General features: G+C 50.2%; 1 protein-coding gene across 1 annotated transcript in view; it reads left to right on the forward strand.

Annotated features, from left to right (window-relative positions):
- The window catches only part of LOC119095840 (guanylate cyclase 32E), a 165072-nt gene that overhangs the window by 8089 nt on the left and 137421 nt on the right, over positions 1-19562 (forward strand). Inside the window, exon 3 of the mRNA XM_037218692.1 lies at positions 3170-3379. Coding sequence (XP_037074587.1) covers positions 3170-3379 — 210 coding nt within the window. The remainder of the gene's footprint in view (positions 1-3169; positions 3380-19562) is intronic.

The raw sequence follows: 19562 nt of genomic DNA on the forward strand, positions 1-19562 counted from the left end.
AGTGCTTTGATTTTCACTGTGATCAATTAAAGGGAATGCTCCACATTTGAAGATGTTGAAGCAGGCATCACATATGGTGTAGTCATGCCACTCATTACAATAAGTACACCTTTAAGTGGAACAGACCGCTCTAGACAGCACTGTTTCTCTGTAATGTAAATATGCTCCTCAAAGCTCAATGTTTGATTGTGTCATTGCAACTTGCGCAAATTGATTGAAAGCCAATTGATGGCCGTTATATCTGGAAATGGTATTCACGAACGCCAGATAAGTAAGAATCGAAAAATGTAGTTGTCTTGGCTTTCGTTCACTGCATGGCTGATGGAATTGCAAGATTTGGAGGACGTTATTATGGCGTAATGGATGTCTTGTTGACGTTGAATTAGATTGCTCCGAAATAGCCTGCACATCTTTGCGGGTGTGAAGCTCAGAAACTAGAAGAGTTCAGGTCTTGAGATGGGCAGGGCTGGAAACTTCACCGAATAATCTTCAGTATGACAGTATGAGTATGACAGTATGCTTGAGTTCAAACCCCACGCAAATGTGGAACATCTTTTATTCCTTAGCATTACGCATCGCTTTTTTGACGTTTTGGGATGGTTCAAACTCAGACGAGCAGTCCTGAGTGTCTGTCTTACTTATTTATGGACGTTATACGGCCTAGTACTCGACGCGCCATAAAGCCCCAATCAGCATGGTGGTAGCTCGCAGGAAAATAAGTCACCAAATTGCGCTACCGTAAAATTTCTGGAAGCCTTCAAGCTTTATGATCCAAGATTGTTGCTGCAAAACACTGCAAAACAAAACACAAACAAAACACGTTCTTGGCGTGTTGGGACTTCGGGGTGACAAAATGAAGACGTTTACATGTTTGGACATACCCCGTGTGAACGCTGAAACACGGGCGACACATTTTAGATTGGGCTCCTTCACCTCACCGACCGTGGCACCATTCAGTCGTTTGGACGTAATGACGCTTTTTTGCTTAACACCCATCAGTTCCCCCCCCCCCCCCCCCCACACACACACTTTTCTGGCTTGGAATCTCGTTGCTACGACACTGGTCGGGCTCGGATTCTCGTTGTTACCGCACTGGTCGGGCTCGGGATCTCGCTGTTACGGCAGTCAGGCTCGGATTCTCGTTGTTATGGCACTGGTCGGGCTCGGAATCTCGTTGCTACGACACTGGTCGGGCTCGGAATCTCGTTGTTACGACACTGGTCGGGCCGTTTTCGGCTGGCCGTTGTAACTGCGGGTGCGGTGTTCGGTGCAGATAAAGTTAATGTCACTGCGGTTTGCCTGCAACTTGTCTCGCACGGTGTCCCACGAATTCACAACTGTTAAAAAACTGAGACGTATTTCAGGAATAAAGGCTAGGTGCTGCGAGACACGAGGGAACCAGGGGAGAAGCTGGTTATAACCCTCTCCGAGATGGCCAACTTCCGGCAGGGGTTAGCATATATCTTGACTTCAAGAAAATCTGAGTCGCTTTTATCAAGGAAAGCTGTTTCCACACCGGAGACCATTGCGGGCTTTTCCCGCAGCCAGAGTCCGAGGGCGGCGCGCTGGACCCGCCGTCGCTGCAGGACGAGATTACGCTCCTTTTAGTATTATGGCTGTCGACGCAGAGCTCATGATAGCTTCGACGTCCACTCCGAGTAATTAAAAACAACTTGAAGCGTGGCGATCGGCGTCGAAGCCCGTGGATCGTTGACCCTTTATTTTTACCCAGAGTAGTCGATACAGCTGGAATCACAGCTACCGCAGCGCTCGCCCGTTCCAAGCAATAACGGCCAGCAGATGAGCCAAGGGGTTGGCTGCGAGCTGTGATATGATCATGTTCGGTATGTGCTGTATCTTTGTCTTGCCCGTAACGTGACCGCTCTCGTCATACACCCGCGCCAGCCAGCGTTATTGGAGAAGAGCGGTGTCCTGCACAGGATCGCTATCAGTCTAAAGCTAGGTGGGACAATGACCCTAAGATGTTCCCAGGGCCACGTCCGAAGAAAGCCGGCAGCTTGCTCTTGAAACTTGGCCTTCGGGAAATCGGTGCTGTGTTCTGATCGTGGTTTCCAAAAATCATGCGCTCGATCCGGCCCTCGTCCGACCGCACTCCTTATGGGAAACGTTGGTGGCAGCTCAGGCTCTCATACTAATGCTGTGTATCAGTATCGAATTGCGCGCGTTGTCTGGTCCAAATCTGACCTAGAGGTGAGTCGGTTGCTGGCCAGAGGGAAGACCCGGAGAGGTGAAGACGTGACGTCGTGCTTTTCACGGCGCGCTGAACCCCGACCCCTATGGTGCTGGGCTTTGTCGAAACATAATCAAGTTCTGTCTGCATTATCTGCTTAGTTTTGTAGCTTTGCTTTGCTTAGTACGGACCCTGAGTTCACAGCCACCAGTGCCGAACATCGGGAAAACAAAAAGTTTGCACAAAATATATTTACAAGCAATGCCACCACCAATGTGACGTGCAATGTATATAAATAAGGCTTCGAAAAATTAGGTGAGTGCAAGCTAACATTAGTTTGTCTACGCGTACAAAAACTCAGAGCCCGCTAGAGGGAAAGCAAACGAAACATCGGCAAACAATTGTGACCTCTTGAACACACTGTCATTTACATCAACTCATATCTGCTTTATGGGTACCTTTTTGGTGCAACTACACATGGTTGAGCTACGTCATCATAACCCTCCATTTTGTATACAGAAGCACTGCTCTTCTCCAACACTAATGTTTGTCACTGTCAGCCTCAGGATAACAACGCTTGAGCTCGGCAATCCCCAACACATTAGCGTGCCACAGCTAGCGAACCCTTCTCTTTACCGCAACAGTGTTTTCGAGGCCTCGAACAGGGAGCTGTATTCATAACTCTCCTATTCCAAGTCTTCTGTCTGTCGTCAGCAGTGTTTGGAACAGATGGTCTCAAACATTGTCCATTATTGTCAGGTCTGATCATCTGCTGGCGACAAAGCTCGGATATCAATGGCCTCAACAAACGTGCGTATCTTCAGCTTCCCTGTTTCAGGCAATATGTTAACGTACGATGATCTCAAAAACGGATACTCCCTCAAACTTCTCTGTTCCCCGGCAGCCACGGTTAGACCCGAGTGTCTTGGGAGATCTTCCATACCCAACCGCACCAATAACTCCCGTTTCTCCCGGCAGCAATGTTCGGATCCGAGGATCTCCAACAAGGACACGTACCCGACGACAGCCCGCACCCGGCCGCCGTCCACCAAGATCTCCAAGTCAGTGGTGTCGCTGCTGCTGCGCTTCAGCTGGGATCGCATCGTCATCGTGCGATCCACCAAGACCGAGTGGAGCATGATCGCGGACGCCATCAAGGTGGGCAAGCGGAAGATGGTGGTGGACAGGGTGGAGTTCGTCGCTGTTGGACGATTTTTCCGGCTGGGATTCCATTGGGACTAGTAATTAACTATAGGAGGGTGACAGGCAGTATTGCTGATTGCCTCTTCATATCGGCTACAGCTGGGTGGTACGATGTCTAACTGTACGTGTCTCCCAGAGGACTTCACGGGTGGGTAAACCAATAAGTGTCGATATGGAATGAGCGATGGCTTAGATTTGGTGCATATTTTTGAAAAATTATGGGCATGTATGCGGGTAATTCCTTTTTCAATGGGCAATTCCTTTTACGACATGGCATGTAGGTAGTTAAAGATGGTACACAACGATACTGCGTGCAGGATTTTATTATAATCGACTCCCTTCGCACCAATGTTGTATGACCAGCGTAAAAGGGCAAAAATCTGGGTGTAAACGTTTCCGACAAGTTTCCATAACTTATAGCCGAACTGCTGGAAAATGACAAACGGGTGTTAACAATGATTGGGAATAGGCTGCGGTTTTGTGTGGGCAAAGCGCCCTGCGTAGCTAGTGGATTAGGTAACGGGATTTTTACCCGCGAGGGCCTCAAATTTTCCTCATTGTAGCAGATGAGCACGGCTTCACAAGGCTTCAATCCCACTAACAGCAGTTCAATAAGTGTTATTACGCTTTGGTTTGAGTCAGCGGCGTGATACGGCTGAAATGACTTCGCCGCCAGATTGGTTTGGTCTTGTTGCTCGCATGGTTAATGAAAAGCCAATCATGCGCTTCAGTGGTGTTTTATATTCGCAATCTTATCCGCTCAGTTATGTTCCAGTCTATATGTAAATCCAGGGCTTTAGGAGAATGTCAGTAAGATGGAGACGCTTACTATCCTTTCAATGTTAATGTCTCCCAACATGTTTTAAAATGAGGAAGCGTCTAACACCTCCTTTAATGTTATTTCTCATAATATGATATCCCACGAGGGTGTGCATGCACGTGACGCGTGCGGTACACGCCAAGGTAAGTCCAAGCGCTGTGAATTAAGCCTGGGACAATCTTCTCTCGAGACACACAAAGTCAAAATTATCCGAAACAAAACACAAGTGTGAATCACAGTGATGATGTGTTCCAACCTTGACACGTCTGAGGTTCGACTTCCACGCGTTGGAGCTGAGCCCTGGTCTTACCAGCAGGCGCCAATCGATCACTCCCCCCGCCCCAGTTTTTCCGATGCAGCGGGGGAAGATATGAGGGTAAAAACTTACGCTTAAGATGTGAGGGTAAAAACCTGTTTCGTCATATTACGAGATCAGTTGTGACCCGATGTCTTATAAGGTCGTTCTCGGAGGCTTACGCGATGGATCGGCCGTTTTCCTGTTTTTTTTTTTCTTTCGGGTGCATGCAGCACATTAGAGTGTGTCATCGAGGGGGTGAATCTATTGAAATCAGATGAGACAAAGTTTTTCCCTGGCACATGGGTTAATGACAAGCTTTCAGGTCTGTCGCACCGCACGGATGTTGATATTCGTGAGGCGAGAGCAGTTTTTTATAGACCAAGAAAACCGCATTCGATACTAGCGCGACCTATTTCACGCACTGGAATCATCCTCCAACAAGCCTCAACGCTGCCGCTTTCCACACTGCTGGTACTTGGCAGATTAAGTATGAAATAATATCATGAAGAGCATCAGCAAAACATTGCCAAACAGCGTTAAAGCGAGCTTATTAGTAAAGAACACATTAATTTTTGATAAAATCCAAGGCTGTGCAGCTATGGAAATGCCCTAGGAGACCGGGTAAGGCTCAAGTCTGCTATCGCTAACGTATCATTGTGATGTTGATTTGCAATTTATGTGCTTTTTGCGTGAGAGATGCGGACCTTTAGTTTAGTTTTGCCAGTACTGAAACATTTTGAAACAAACAAAAGAAACAAACAAACACCATCTTCAAGACCGCGACGGTAGAAATTAAGGCACTGTGGACCAACGAAGCGATCACTGCCCATGATCTAAAATACGTGGTAAAATTGGTAGAGAAAGATTGATATCATCCCAACAGATCTATCAGCAAGAAATCAAAGAAAGAAAGAAGGTGACACAGCAACGCCGCCACCGCGAAATTCAACAAGCTTCTTGATGTCGCGAAATGCCAGTGCAAGCCTCAGTGCAGTTTTCCATGCCCAGTTGCCTGCACAGTGTATCAGGAGGAGGTTGCCATGATGGACCAGTGCAGGTACCGGAAGCTTACCCTGGGGTTGTATGGCCGGGATTGTGACTAGAGAGGATGATTGTGACTAGAGAGGCTCGTGAGATGCGGAAGGTGGCCAGACAACTCCAGGGGCGTCGTGGCTCGTTCGTCAGTGAAGCGGTGTGTGCTGCTGAACCTGAGTCGCCTTTTCCGCCGACTGCTGAATCCGCGCCTCCTGCAGAGCCAGCGATTGCTGCTAGTGCTGACCCCGAGCCTGCTCCGGGACCAAGTGGTCTCAGTGCTGACGAGTGAGCTGAGAGCACGGATTCATGTATTCATTCACGATTCCGTGCATAGTGGAAGACGGCGACGACGCCGATTGTTCGTTCCGGTTGAGACCACTGCCACCAAAGATTATAACGTTAACGATCTGACTAACACCTCTCTGGCGGTTGACGGCTACGGTGGTTCAAAACGGGTTGCTGCTGCTATAATCGCCTTTCAACAATACAGCAGAGATGGGCTGGCTACTTGAAATCAAATATCGTAGATCCTAAGAAGATCTGTTGCGCAAGAGACGGAAGGAGAAAATAGACGGCTCGTCAAAATGGTTGAGCAATCCACGAGTCAGGTTCGACAGTCCTCTTTTCCGACGGACGCGAAGGCAGGAGCTTCACGAGCCACACGGAGCCAGACGAATGCCGTCGAAAAACACGTGGTTGTCATTACTGAGCCAGGCAGCCGCTACATGACTCATTTTACGTCCGAGTTCGGCCGCACCCTGCACCCGTTCAACGAACTACACTCCGTGAGCCCGCAGCACGACGGTCACATCAATGTGCTCGGCTGCGGTGGCACGGCCGTCAACACCGAAACGATACTCGACGTGTTCCGGCTGTTTGAGCTGGCCGCCGAGTCACCCGTACACTGGTTCATCTGCCAGCTGCGTGGCAACGAATTGAACCTCCTCCATCTGCTGCTGAGCTTGGACGGCACGACCACAGGATCAAATTTTTTCTGGACCCATCGACGAGACCTGTGCCGGAGAGGTCTGGGAGAGAGACGTTGTGGCATTCAACCCTAGGTCGGGGTACGTGCCAAACCTGCCGATCGACCTGATTCAACAGCTGAGTACCAACCAGCAGCTGCTCTACCTTCTGGTCTCCGGCGTTCCAAATGGCTCTGTCCAAAACGTGACGGCCCAGCGGCGAATGGGACCATCGAACCATGTCAGGTAAATATGAAAGCACTTTATCTTCGAACTTATCACAATGAGTGTTTAAAGTCCATCAAGTATCAATCGATATTCCATGTTCTCACTGTTGAGCATTTAATTATTATCATATCTTGTGCCGTAGTATGTCGCATCATTTGCTGGTTGGTTCATCCTTACTAGCATATTTGTTTACATGTATTCCGTCACATTTGAGGGCTGGATATTGGCATACTTACATACACTAAAGACGCGCATTAACTGGCTGGCTCAGTTCGTAGCGAATTGTTCTAATATATTCGCTTTTGTTTTCAGATGGTTGACACTGGCCGCTGGTCTGCTCCTAGTTCACATCTCTACCGAGACTTCCAGCAGCGCTTTCAAGAACCTCGCTCAGTGCGTGGTCGGCCACTATGTATCGGTATGGTCCGCTATCCGGCAAAACAGCGGCTGCGACTTTGGCTTATGCAACTTGTTTTGGAGCATCGCGCTGCTCCTCGACCTGACGCAGTACACATAGGCCACAGTGAAGCCAGTCTTCCAGCGTAACGTGTGCTGGGTGCGTCCGGAACACCTGCTGCTGGATATGGTGTGGGATGAGAACCGCGAGGTCCGCGAAAAGGCGGTTCCGATCGTCGCGCCGCTAGTGGGCAGGAAACCGAGGACCTTCTTCAGCCCAGTGTCTTCGCTATCTTAGCGGTAAACGTCGAGGCCATGAGATACACCGAACTTATTCCCTGGCACAGACCAGTCACACGGCCCCCACTGCGAAACCTCAGCGACTGCGTGCTGCGGAACAAAGTGCAGGCACCGCTGGCCATCTTGCCCTATCTGGCTCACACTAGGAGTGCGACACAGCGTCGCACTGCCGAGGACGTCTGAGGCTGGAGCTGGAGCTTCGGCAATATGTGGAGCCCAGCTGCGAAGGTATTTCTGCTACCGAACGCTCTCTGCCATCACGTGTTTAGGGTTTCCACTCTGTGAGCAGTTGCTGTTTGGGCCGGTGCATCGACTACACAGGCTCGGCAATGAGTAAGATGTGCATGGGGTCACGCTACTGTCCCCCCCCCCCTTCTGCGTCCGTGGTACAGGCTGGAGAACTTGCTGTATGTATTCAGTTGTACACCAGACAATATATTCTGAGTCCTATCCTATACATAGTTTTGTTTGCATCACGTGAGTTGTCTTAGAAAAGTAAAAGTCTAAAGCAAGAATAATCAGCACATTTGTACAACGAGTTCATGCTCAACAGCAAAAAAAGTTTCCGTCAAAAGGCAACCAATCGGACAATATATGGTCCGCATATTACGCCTTAGGCCGGGACATTCTCACACGACGGCTTACGGAGCGCTCAGTAGCATCGTTTCTTTACGCAAAGGTATTTTGTGTCGCTTGCCACTCACGGCTTGGTGTTACCTGCGGTGGCAAGCGCCGCCCAGCATTGGGTGACTGCAACGCCGGGTGTCGGTTCACGGCGATATTTCGATCGACTCGCGCCTCACGAATTTATGTTTTTGGAAAGAACCTTTGCTATGACGTATACTTTTGGGCTCCAGTACCAAAGAATTTCTTTGTCTCACTTGGTTTTGTTACTGGAGACACACGCTACTGCACATACCTAGTAATTTTTTCATGAAATGGGGCCAAACGAGAGCGAACAGGCCAAATCCGGTCTGAAAAGACGAGCTGTTGATCTCTGATCTATCAAATATCAAACCGGGTCAGTGACGTCACATGACTGACTATGATGTGATGCAGCGGATACCTAACGATACAGCTATGCTGAAAATCATGAAGTGTACAAAACAGACTTTGACCCCCTGACCCATTCTGACTTGCATTGTCAGATTCGGGCCATGTCACATGTGAATGTAGTGAAGTACAGGCATAACTTAGGTCCCAGGTGTGCCAGCAAGCAAACGGACAACCACGACCAACGAAGACATGCGGTCAAGTGAGGTCTTGAGATCACGCTGATTCATCATAGCTAAGCCGTGGGGTTCCAGGTTCAAATAAGGCAAGCGACATGGGATGACCATGGTTGAACAGCAGTCGTTAACTGATTGAAGTTGTGCAAAATTGGTTTAGAAATATTGTTGCTTCATATTAACCTAAATACACTCCTGGCTACCAAGAATTTCACAAAAAACAGATTGTCGGTGCTCACCATGGGAACATTGACAATACTCAGCGAGATCGCAAGTTCACTTAGCACGGGCCACCAACGCGTCCTATTATGCTCTAAACATGGAGGAAGACCATGGTGTCGTTTTCATGACGCCGCGCTGGGTAGTTCTGGCGCAGTGGCTACGCAAGCTTTAAGTTGCAATCGTCTGTCATTAAATCATTTTCGTACCGGCTAGGTCATTCTATGGCCGAAAAATAAAAGGCAGGGTCCATTGAAATTTTGACAAGAAATACGCTGTTTTTCGTGTCGGTGTATCTTGCTCAAACAATAAACAAGCTGGGGAGGAACAGTTAGAGCCTCCCCCAGCTTCCCTAGGGCGAGGTTGTTTGTTTGTTTGTTGATAATTCGATTATGAATGCGTATATGCTGTGATGAGTGGATTGGCGCTAAAGCCGAACGCTTGAATCTGAGCTCCATTCATAACAATAACGAAAAATAGCCATCGCCGCCAGGGGGCCCGCGGCCCACTGCACTCTCGTCCCAGCTGCTAGCTGAGACGATGACCATGGACGAGGTGGTCGGGAGGCCCAGGCAGAGCGCGGGTTTAAGGCCTTGGGACGTATTGCGGAACCCTGCCGCTTGCACTTAGACACTCACTGATGTTTTTGATGCGTACTGTTTTTAAGGAATACGTTAATATTGCTAAAAATACGGTGGATAGGAAGGATGGTCGTTTTGTCTCCCCCGGTACTCCTCTGGCAGCATGAAGTGGTCGCACAGACCAGTTTACGACACACGGCCAAGGCCACCACACGACATGACCGGCCGCAAAACATACCCCAAGGCGACGAGGACCGGCTGGCACAGGTCCGAACGCTCGTTTCGTCGAGATGACGTTCATTAGACGTCGCCGCTCGTGACATTTAGCCCGTGCCGCCTCCGGTTGGGCAATCAGTGCCACGGACTGTGAGCGACGAACCCGTCACGCCCTGACGTTGTCTAATTAGGACCGCACGCGACAATTGATGGCGTAATCTGTGTCTCTAATGGGCCAGCTATGGTGCAGATAATGCGGCCGCCGAATCTCATGGCCCGGCGGAGAGAGTGGGCGCTGCGGCAGCGGCCGCTCGCCCGCCACGTCCGGCTGCGTTACGGTCGTCGACCGTTGTTAGGGGGCAGGTGACGGGCGCCGGCGGACAGCGATTTCACGCCTATCTTATCCGGGGTCATAACCGCTCAGCTATCACCGGATAGCAATTTGATGCGCCAGCCGTTCACGCTCGCAGGCGAGGGGGCTGATTTGGACATGGATCTTGGCCTAACACGGAAAACTAGCGGAAATTGTCTATGTCTTTTCAAGTATTTTTTTCGTCGGTCGCTATCGCAAGAGGTAAAGTTATGTGCAAATTATGTCCCGACATGTATGTGTAAGTTACGTTGTCGCTGCTTTCAATGATATTGCGTACTTAACCGCAGGCTATACGGTTACTTCCAGTGGCACAGGCGAACGTGTCGTGGGGTGTGACACAGTGCCTCATGCCAATTTCAGGGAGGCGGCGCAGGTGCCGGGTCGATGAGAAGCCTGCTGGGTCGATGAACGCGGATATGCAAAATGATTCATATCTGTTCATCAAGTCCACCGTGAAAAGTGGCATTTGACCAAGAGATAGCGCGCCCAAAATAGACGTTGCCAGCAACTGGGCATATCGCTGTTAAACCTATGTGGCAAAGATATATATATATATATATATATATATATATATATATATATATATACAGTATGGGGTCGGTGCATGGGAGTGGGAACGGGTTAGTTTCGCATTCGCTTAGATGTTTATATGAATGCCGAACGTTGTAAGAGTCAGCTCTAGGACGTACTGTTGCTGCTGCATTTGGGGCATGCTCTCGTTCACACTGCAGAACCATGCGTGGTTATCAATCACGCCATCCGTATTAGCTCTCTTCAGAACTTCTTATAAAGGAGGAAACACTTTTGGCTGAGCTGTGGGCCATTTGTCTTATTCGTGACCAACTTCATTTGGAAAGGCAAACTTAGCTGATTTATGACGACAGCACAATCCCGAAAATTATGCAAGTTACCACGCCATGCCGGAGTTTCTGTGTCACGGACGCGAACAGCCACGCACAAGCATGTTCATTTGTGGAGCGGTTTCTGCAGCGTGTGACGAATGATCGTCAGGTGCGCTTCTTATGGCACTGGCTTGCAAAGCTCGGTCGTCGTAAGCAAAGCACATTTGTGGTCCACCTGTGCTAGACATTGATCACATTTGGCCGGGCAAAACCTCTGACCTTGATATGTAACGAGTAATGTCTTGTAAAGGTGCATTATGGGCGCCATCTTGACAATTGCGAGCACTCTGCACCTTTTCCGATAGCTTTAATTCGTGCTTAAAGCACGCTTCGCAGCTGATCACTGTCCGTTCAAAACGTTATCATAGCCATGGTGCTAATAAGCGCCCCGTGCCTAGTCGTGCGCGATAACCGCCATCTCTTCGTTACGTTCCATGAGCGGACATGACTACTAGTGGCGCCGCGGCCGACCCTGGTGGCAGGATATTGAACTAGTGTGTTTACCGCGGTGTTGTCTCAGGAGCAAAATTTTGTGTTTGCGCGTACGCCGTGTGCCATGGAGTCATAAATTATCATTTGCTAGTCCATATTTTGGTGCAGAATTTAATTCTTTACATGACGGTGTTAAAAATAGTTGTTAAGCTTTGAGCATGTCGTCGCCAAAGTAATTAAATCAGAGCAATGTCAAGGGTGTTGCCTCGTGTAAACTCAATTGCCGCGCGAAGCGCCCACGCGGAACATTCAAATGATGCAGCACCAGGTCGTTAAAATATCATATCATTTCATTGCTAGGGCGGATAATGATAGATAATTTAATTCCCCGTTTGATGGCGTTACACATTTCCTGGCGTGATTTAGTATGTCGTCGCGAATTTCAGTTAAACTAATGGATGTCACGGGTGTCACCTGCGCGCAGGACGTCCGTGATATGGCATGCGCGTATTCTGTCCTTGTCAGTGACGGGACAATCGTGCGCAGGTCGACGCTTGTCTACAAGTTTTAACATTCATGCATAAATGCAGAAATGTACATGCGTGAATGGCTTTACGCATAAACATAAAAACGTTCAGGTGCAAATGTGTTTGCGCATAAACGTATGCATTGATGTGAGCTGCTTCACTACAACGATAACGGGGCCCTGGTATCAGCAGCTGATTCAGCAGAACCAGAGAATGCAAAAATTAAAATATGTACGGCATAGTCACTGCACTTTGCTGCCCCCCCCCCCCCCCCTTGCACGCCGTGTCCGAATCTGGTCACGGCGCCGCGTCTGTCTGCGCAGAAAATTGAAGGTCTTATTTCATCACTGAGAATTTCATCAGATTTCAACTCATCCCGTTGACCTTGGTTTGAGCTTCAGTCCCGGAGACCTGTCAACGGACGGCAGCCTGACGATTGGATGATGCATTTACGGCGCTTAGAATACAGCAAGTGTAACTCAGCACAACCGTAGAATCAATAGACATAGCAAAAATCCAAGTTCTGAACGAAAACCAGTAAAAATAACGAGGTTTCTTGATTGCACACAAATCTGAAGGCCAACCATAACAGTAGGCGGCGGTGCCGCCGATACGACGACCCGCCTACACGCGAGGGCGACACCACGGCTTCGGTGGCTGTCCAGCCCGGTCGCACCATCTTCCATGCGGCTGGGTCACTGGCCGCGTCTCCGTAGAGGCAGCGCTTCCTCGCAGCGTTCTAGAAAGTCTGCCTGCGATGTGCAGCCGCCACGGCACACTCATGCATTGGACGCGCCCTTCTTTGACCCACAGAGCAGGTGATTCAGGACCCTTGCTCGCCTCAGAAGGATCTGCTTTGGGGCCTGGTTGAAGTTTGTTGCACTGAAGTATGTTGAGGTCACGAAATGATTTAGGTTTTATTCATTTTGTTGTTCAAAGACACCTAGGCGACCCACACGTGAATTAATTTCATGGCAGTGGTGGCCAAGAATATGGAGATAGGGCGTAAGGACTCCAGTTCTGCGCTTACGCCACATGGTCACTACCAGCTCGTACCCATGTTCTCTCTACTTTTCTTTCATCACATCATCCTCCATCACATACTCCTTGTCCTTTCTCATCCTCCTCACCCTTACAGTGCACTCAGAAGGCACTACTTAATTGGCATCTCCCACTGCACTAACACAACGCACACGCCATCCTCGCTGGTGTGTCTCACTATTCTTTGGGATAGTGTCCACACTTTTGCTCACAAAGTAGTGAAGGTCCTTAAACAGAACTGGCACGCTGACAGTACAGCTTGCTTTTTGCCGAACAGGAAAACGAAGAGCCTTGAAGATTTTGGTGTTTAAAGACTGGGCAACAAGAGCAAGAGATGATTTGATAACTGTATTCCGGGGTGTCCCATAGAACTTCTGGGTGCTGATACTCTTCATCTGAAAAAGATGGAAAATGGTTCAGGAAAAAACAAGCATTAAATGAACATCAGTCACTCTGTGCCACATGAGCTGTGAGATGAAAGTGGTTATCATGTTTATGGTCATGCAGGAGAGCAACGGAAATGCAGTGGAACATGCAATTGACTTGGCATTATGCTCTGTCCATTATAACATCATTGAAAAGAATGAAATTAATAAAATTGAAGGAATTAAAAAATGAATAGTGCTTGTCATCGATAAAATCCAACAGAGTGAAAACCGGAAATGTCACAACACACAGTGATACTTTTGCCATGATACACATGATACCCGCTTTTAAGCTTGTCTTTAAAAAACTGGGAAGTTCCCATGGATAATCAAACACCAACATAGGTTTGTGTACTGGCCAGAAGAAATGTAGCATTCGGTTGGGTTGGGAAATGTAAGCCTGACACAAGGCTCGGAAACATGATCATTACAAGGACATTCAGTGGGCAATACTCCCTTGAAAGAGACCAAATTCATCCTACTGCAATGTAGCATGCAGCCAAATGTCAACATACATTGTACAGCGGTACCAAAGGTGCTCAAATGAATAAGGCCTTGTCAAACAGCTGAATGAGGTCAACAATGCAGTCAGCAAAAGGCATCCGCTGAATGGCATGGAGGTAAGATCAATGTGCAGACTGTTTGGTGCATGGGTGTGCCAGCATAGCCCAGACCACGCTGGGCTGAAGTTCCTGATGTTTTGTTTGCATATGATCACCATCACAGCATTATGATCTCTTCAGTATTTCTATCAGACTTACTTACTTCCCTCACGGCGAGGCCAGAATTCTGAGGGCTTTTGTAGGTGTTGATACCATGGGAAACTTGTGCTAGAAACCTTAGGCTGCATAGTATTGATACTTTTGTCAAACCTGTTAAAAACACTTCCATGCAGTATGCCAAATTATAATTCATGAACATTCATTGCTTGTTGGAGGCCATTAACAATGAACAGGCAACAGCTGAATCCCAGTCATTGCTCCCGCATATAAGTGCGCTGCTTCTGAAGCTAGAAATCAGGCTCAAAAGGATTCAGATGTGTAGACCCTAGAACAATATACAAGATCAACTTAGTTTTAGATGTGGGCATGACCAGAAAGTGCTAGAATGTAGATTGTTGCCATGCGTGTTGGTATTATGATCAGGTGATGTATGTTACGAATCAGACATTGCTAGCCTTTATGGTGTAAGCAAATGAACCACTCTCAATGAATGCACATGTTTGTTAATGCAGGCATACAGATATGCTTTTAGGTGTGAGATCTAATTGATGCTTAAAAGAAATTCTCAATTTTGTTCTGTTCGCAAAGACCTTGGTTCATCAAACTAACTGATCTAAACTCATGCAATTCCACGGTAAGTATACCGTGCTTTCACTTGTGAAAAAAATGACGAGGAAGATTGGATGATGCATCAGGGTATCGAAGCAGCATTCATGTGTGAAACGATACGCACCTTTCACCCATCTTCGCCAGACACGTCCTTCCTTGCTGCTGAAAATCCATGTCCACATCTCCCACGCGCGAAGCCGGAGCGGCGGCAACGTTATACAAGACGCACAAAGCACCCGCCGTTTCAGCGCCAATAATTAGCAACGTCTGTCGCAGGCGCGCCATACTCGTATTAAATGCTGGGAATATATAAACGTCTTGATAATTGTTTTCTTTCCTTATGCGCCCCAATGTCCGCCGGTACACAGCGTCTGAACCGTAACGTACCATGACCCTGTTAACAAGGATTTGATGTGCTCCGAGATAGGCCACGGTGGGGGCCAGACAAAATCTCTAGAATGATGAGTTTGTTCATTGACAGGATGTGAATTGACACCTTTGTTGCGCTGTTATTAAATACTATCATTTGTGTCAAGTTATATCTTGGGACGTATTGTCACTATATGTTCAAAAGCGCTTACGACAAAGCTGTTTTCTTATACCCGCAGTTGAGTATCGTGGCGTTCGGCGCTCCTGATCCCACAGGCGGCATGCGGACAGGCTTTCTTACTGTTCTTAGGCTGCGGTTGCGGCTAGTCGCCGATTGGTCTAGATTGCGTGCAACATACGTCATCAGCCATGACTGGTCGAACGTTGTGGAGGTGAGGGAATGTCCGGAATAAAGGTGAAGAGAAACTTGCGTGAAAGGACGATGTGCCTCGTTTCCGCCACGTTACCTGAAGCAAAAGTTTGGCAAGTGGATGGCTGATCAGGATGAAGCAAGCGTATACGGCCTGCATTACACGCAATGCAAATTGGGTTCATGTTTCTAGGTATAACCTGCGTGGCATCACGAATCATTCGGTATGGAAGCGCTCCTTTGGGTTCCGCGCTAAAAATTATCTCCATTCTTAGAATTATCTCCAGTTATAATTTCTTAGTTCATAGCAAGGTGAAGAAGTTTACAGACGTTTCAGTTCTGTGGTGATATAAGATGCAATGGTCGCATTTTACGCGGCGTTTTATACAGGCTATACCAATGAGAAATAACTCACTGCAGCTTTTTTGGGATAGACGCAGAATGTACGACTTGGTATGAAGTAAAAGAAAACAAATATTCAGGGGCACTGGTTTGATTTAATTTACTAGTATTTTGCTGTCTACAAAGCTAGCATTTTCAGTGGGGCATTGCATAACCCAACACGCATAAACATGTTCTCAAATTGCTCGGTTTCGTTGCTGTGAGTGCTCATGAATAGATATAATTACCGTAGTTGCTTTTGTTTGGTTCGGAAGTTTCGCTCTGATCTGGCCAATCTGCTACCTACATCCACTCTTCATTTTGCGGCCTTAGAGAAATACTTAATTTTCTGTACAACCAAATAAAGAGCATTATTAAAGAGTCCCGCATGGCCTCACAGACGCAGCCACTTTTAGAGTGGGGATCGGAAAAGCTCTGGCGTTTCCCGCCGCTTGCGATGCCGTAAATCGATAAGCCCTCAGCAGACCCAAAACCATAAATCGTCGAACATAAATTCAGTAGGCGCTTCTCGAACACTGGCGAGTGCCGCCACCGAACCGCAGGCTGGTTCGCTGTCCACCGAACCGCAGGCTGGTGCGCTGTCCACCGAACCGCAGGCTGGTGCGCTGTCCACTCGCGTCCACCGATCCGCAGGCTGGTGCGCTGTCCACCGAACCGCAGGCTGGTGCGCTGTCCACCGAACCGCAGGCTGGTGCGCTGTCCACCGATCCGCAGGCTGGTGCGCTGTCCACCGATCCGCAGGCTGGTGCGCTGTCCACCGAACCGCAGCTGGTGCGCTGTCCACCGATCCGCAGGCTGGTGCGCTGTCCACCGAACCGCAGGCTGGTGCGCTGTCCACCGATCCGCAGGCTGGTGCGCTGTCCACCGAACCGCAGGCTGGTGCGCTGTCCACCGATCCGCAGGCTGGTGCGCTGTCCACCGAACCGCAGGCTGGTGCGCTGTCCACCGATCCGCAGGCTGGTGCGCTGTCCACCGATCCGCAGGCTGATGCGCTGTCCACTGAACCGCAGGCTGGTGCGCTGTCCACCGATCCGCAGGCTGGTGCGCTGTCCACCGAACCGCAGGCTGGTGCGCTGTCCACCGATCTGCAGGCTGGTGTGCTGGTGACCGGGGCCATCCGTCCAGTTTGAATGGTCCGCTCCGGGCATGAATCTTCCTGACCGTGAGGAAATTCGGGGATGGGTCGCGCGGGTTCGGCGCTAGAGGCCGTCACAACCCGACAATCGCGCTGGAGGCCGTCACACCCGACAATCACCGTCACACCCGACAATCGCGCTGGAGTACGTCACACCCGACAATCGCCCTGGAGTACGTCACACCCGACAATTGCGCTGGAGGCCGTCACACCCGACAATCGCGCTGGAGGCCGTCACACCCGACAATTGCGCTGGAGGCCGTCACACCCGACAATTGCGCTAGAGGCCGTCACACACCGACAATCGCGCTGGAGGCCGTCACACCCGACAATCGCGCTGGAGGCCGTCACACTCGACAATCGCGCTGGAGGCCGTCACACCCAACAATCGCGCTGGAGGCCGTCACACCCGACAATCGCGCTGGAGGCCGGGACACCCGACAATCGCGCTGGAGGCCGGGACACCCCGACAATGGCCCTGGAGTCACATCCGACAATCGTGATGGGTACGTCACACCCGACAATCGCGCTGGAGGCCGGGACACCCGACAATCGCGCTGGAGGCCGGGACGCCCGACAATGGCCCTGGAGTACGTCACACCCGACAATCGCGCTGGAGGCCGTCATACCCGACAATCGCGCTGGAGGCCGTCATACCCGACAATCGTCCGCCGGGATCGTCAACCGGAAATGTTGTAAAACACCTGGAGCTACTTGGATGGCGCGATGGCTGTTCACATTGGTGCGAGTCCTGACGGCAGTCACGAAACGAAGCTTGAGGGGTCCCCGTCACTGAAAATGTTAGAACGAGCAGTCTTCACGGCTCATTCATTCCGCTGGCTTTAGAGAGGCTCCCTGGGCTCTGAGCGCTTAGTATTCGCATGCGGGGATTTACAAGGTGCATTACTGGGACGTGCTTCAGATGCTGTTCATCGGAAGAGGTGTTTTGGTTCTGGGCGCCCCATGAACGCATAAAAACGCAAAGCAGCCGCTTCAAAGTGTGATTTTAGCGCCCCCGTAACATACGCAACTAGCAATGCCTGGTGTCCATATTGACGGATTTGCCGCGGATACGTGAATCTACGATCGATAACAATCGTACTAAGTGGGAAATTATGGAGGCATAACTCAGTGCATGCAATTATCTAGCAACTCGTAGTCAGCGGTGCTTAGGACCTATCGATCAGAACACGTTAGTGGGAGCTCAGCTGTCCCTGTGTGCCTATTACATCAAACGCATTGTTTTCTTAGCAAAGTATGCATATCCAGGACTCCATCGCACGTTAGTGCAAAAACGAATTCGCTTGATGCGAGGTACTTCCCTGCGCAGGGATTTAAGACAGCATTGTCATTTGACCGCCAGTCAAAGATAATCTGGGTTGGCGCTACCCTAACGGAGTGCCGCTACCACAGCGTGTCCTCCGTGCGCCAAGCGAGCATCACATATTTCGAGATCGGTCGGATCCTAGTTCGTAATTTTGCCAGTGAGGAACGCCTCAGTAACAATTTGGACGGGAGACTACACGGGTAAGATGGGTCGTCATTTCTTATTGGATATCACTATCAGCATGCGGGTGATTGCGATGTCCAGTGAGTGCCGTCCGAGTCGGTGAGTCGCCCCGCCACCTGCCGTCATCCCAGGTATATCCGCCTGAGTCGGTGAGTCGCCCCACCACCTCCCGTCATCCCGGCCGCTAACCACGGCGCCTTCTCACCACCACACCCGCCGGGACCGGCCCCGCCCGGCTGGCGCTCAGTGGCCTTCTCAGGCGCGAGCGGCGTCCGCGGCAATGACGCGTGCAGCCGTGCCCTGCGGCGACGCCAGGGGCCCGGCAGCCAGCCCGGCGGGGAGCGCAGGTGATATTGGCAGGCGGTCGGCCGCGCGTCCGTGACGGGGACAGGTGAGACGTCGGTGCCGGTGCGTCGCGTCACTGTGGCGGAGACGGCCCGTCGGGCCGACACACTGCGTCACGCGCTGGCCGGCTGTCGTGGGGTCCGCCCGTCCGATGCAGCTGGACCAGGCACAGGCTCCAGCGGTGGCCAGTAATTGCTCGGTGTCACAACGGGCTAGGAACGCGTTGCCCCCCCCCCCCCTCCCCCTACCCGTGCGTCTTTGTTGTGCCGCCATTTTGGGCCTGCGGAGTAGACGCGCAGTCGCACGGCCCGGATGCCTGATCAGATGGGGTCTGCTTGGGGATGGCCACCAACAGTGGGTCCGCTAGAGAGGCAGCAGGACATGGGAAATATGATGGGCGGCACTGCGATCAACATTCCTCGGCGGTAGTACTGCGGTGGGGGGTTAACGGTTTACCTACGTGGCCATGACTTACCATCAAAGGATTTTTTGAAAGGCTACAGGCGATTGTGACATTTATTGCCACTTGATATCTCCAGAACGGGAAAAAAGAAGCTGGAGCGATACCGCACACTGCGTCGAAAATTTGCCACACATCGTATAACCAAGGGCCACACATTATATGGCCAAGGCCCACACGTCATATTACCAAGGGCCACACACTACATAGCCAAGGGCCACAGATCATATAGCCACCATCACCTAGGCCACGCATCATA

This window comes from Pollicipes pollicipes, unplaced genomic scaffold (assembly GCF_011947565.3).
Source record: "Pollicipes pollicipes isolate AB1234 unplaced genomic scaffold, Ppol_2.1 Scaffold_4219;HRSCAF=4965_pilon_pilon_pilon, whole genome shotgun sequence".
In the NCBI taxonomy this organism is placed as follows: Eukaryota; Metazoa; Arthropoda; class Thecostraca; order Pollicipedomorpha; family Pollicipedidae; genus Pollicipes; species Pollicipes pollicipes.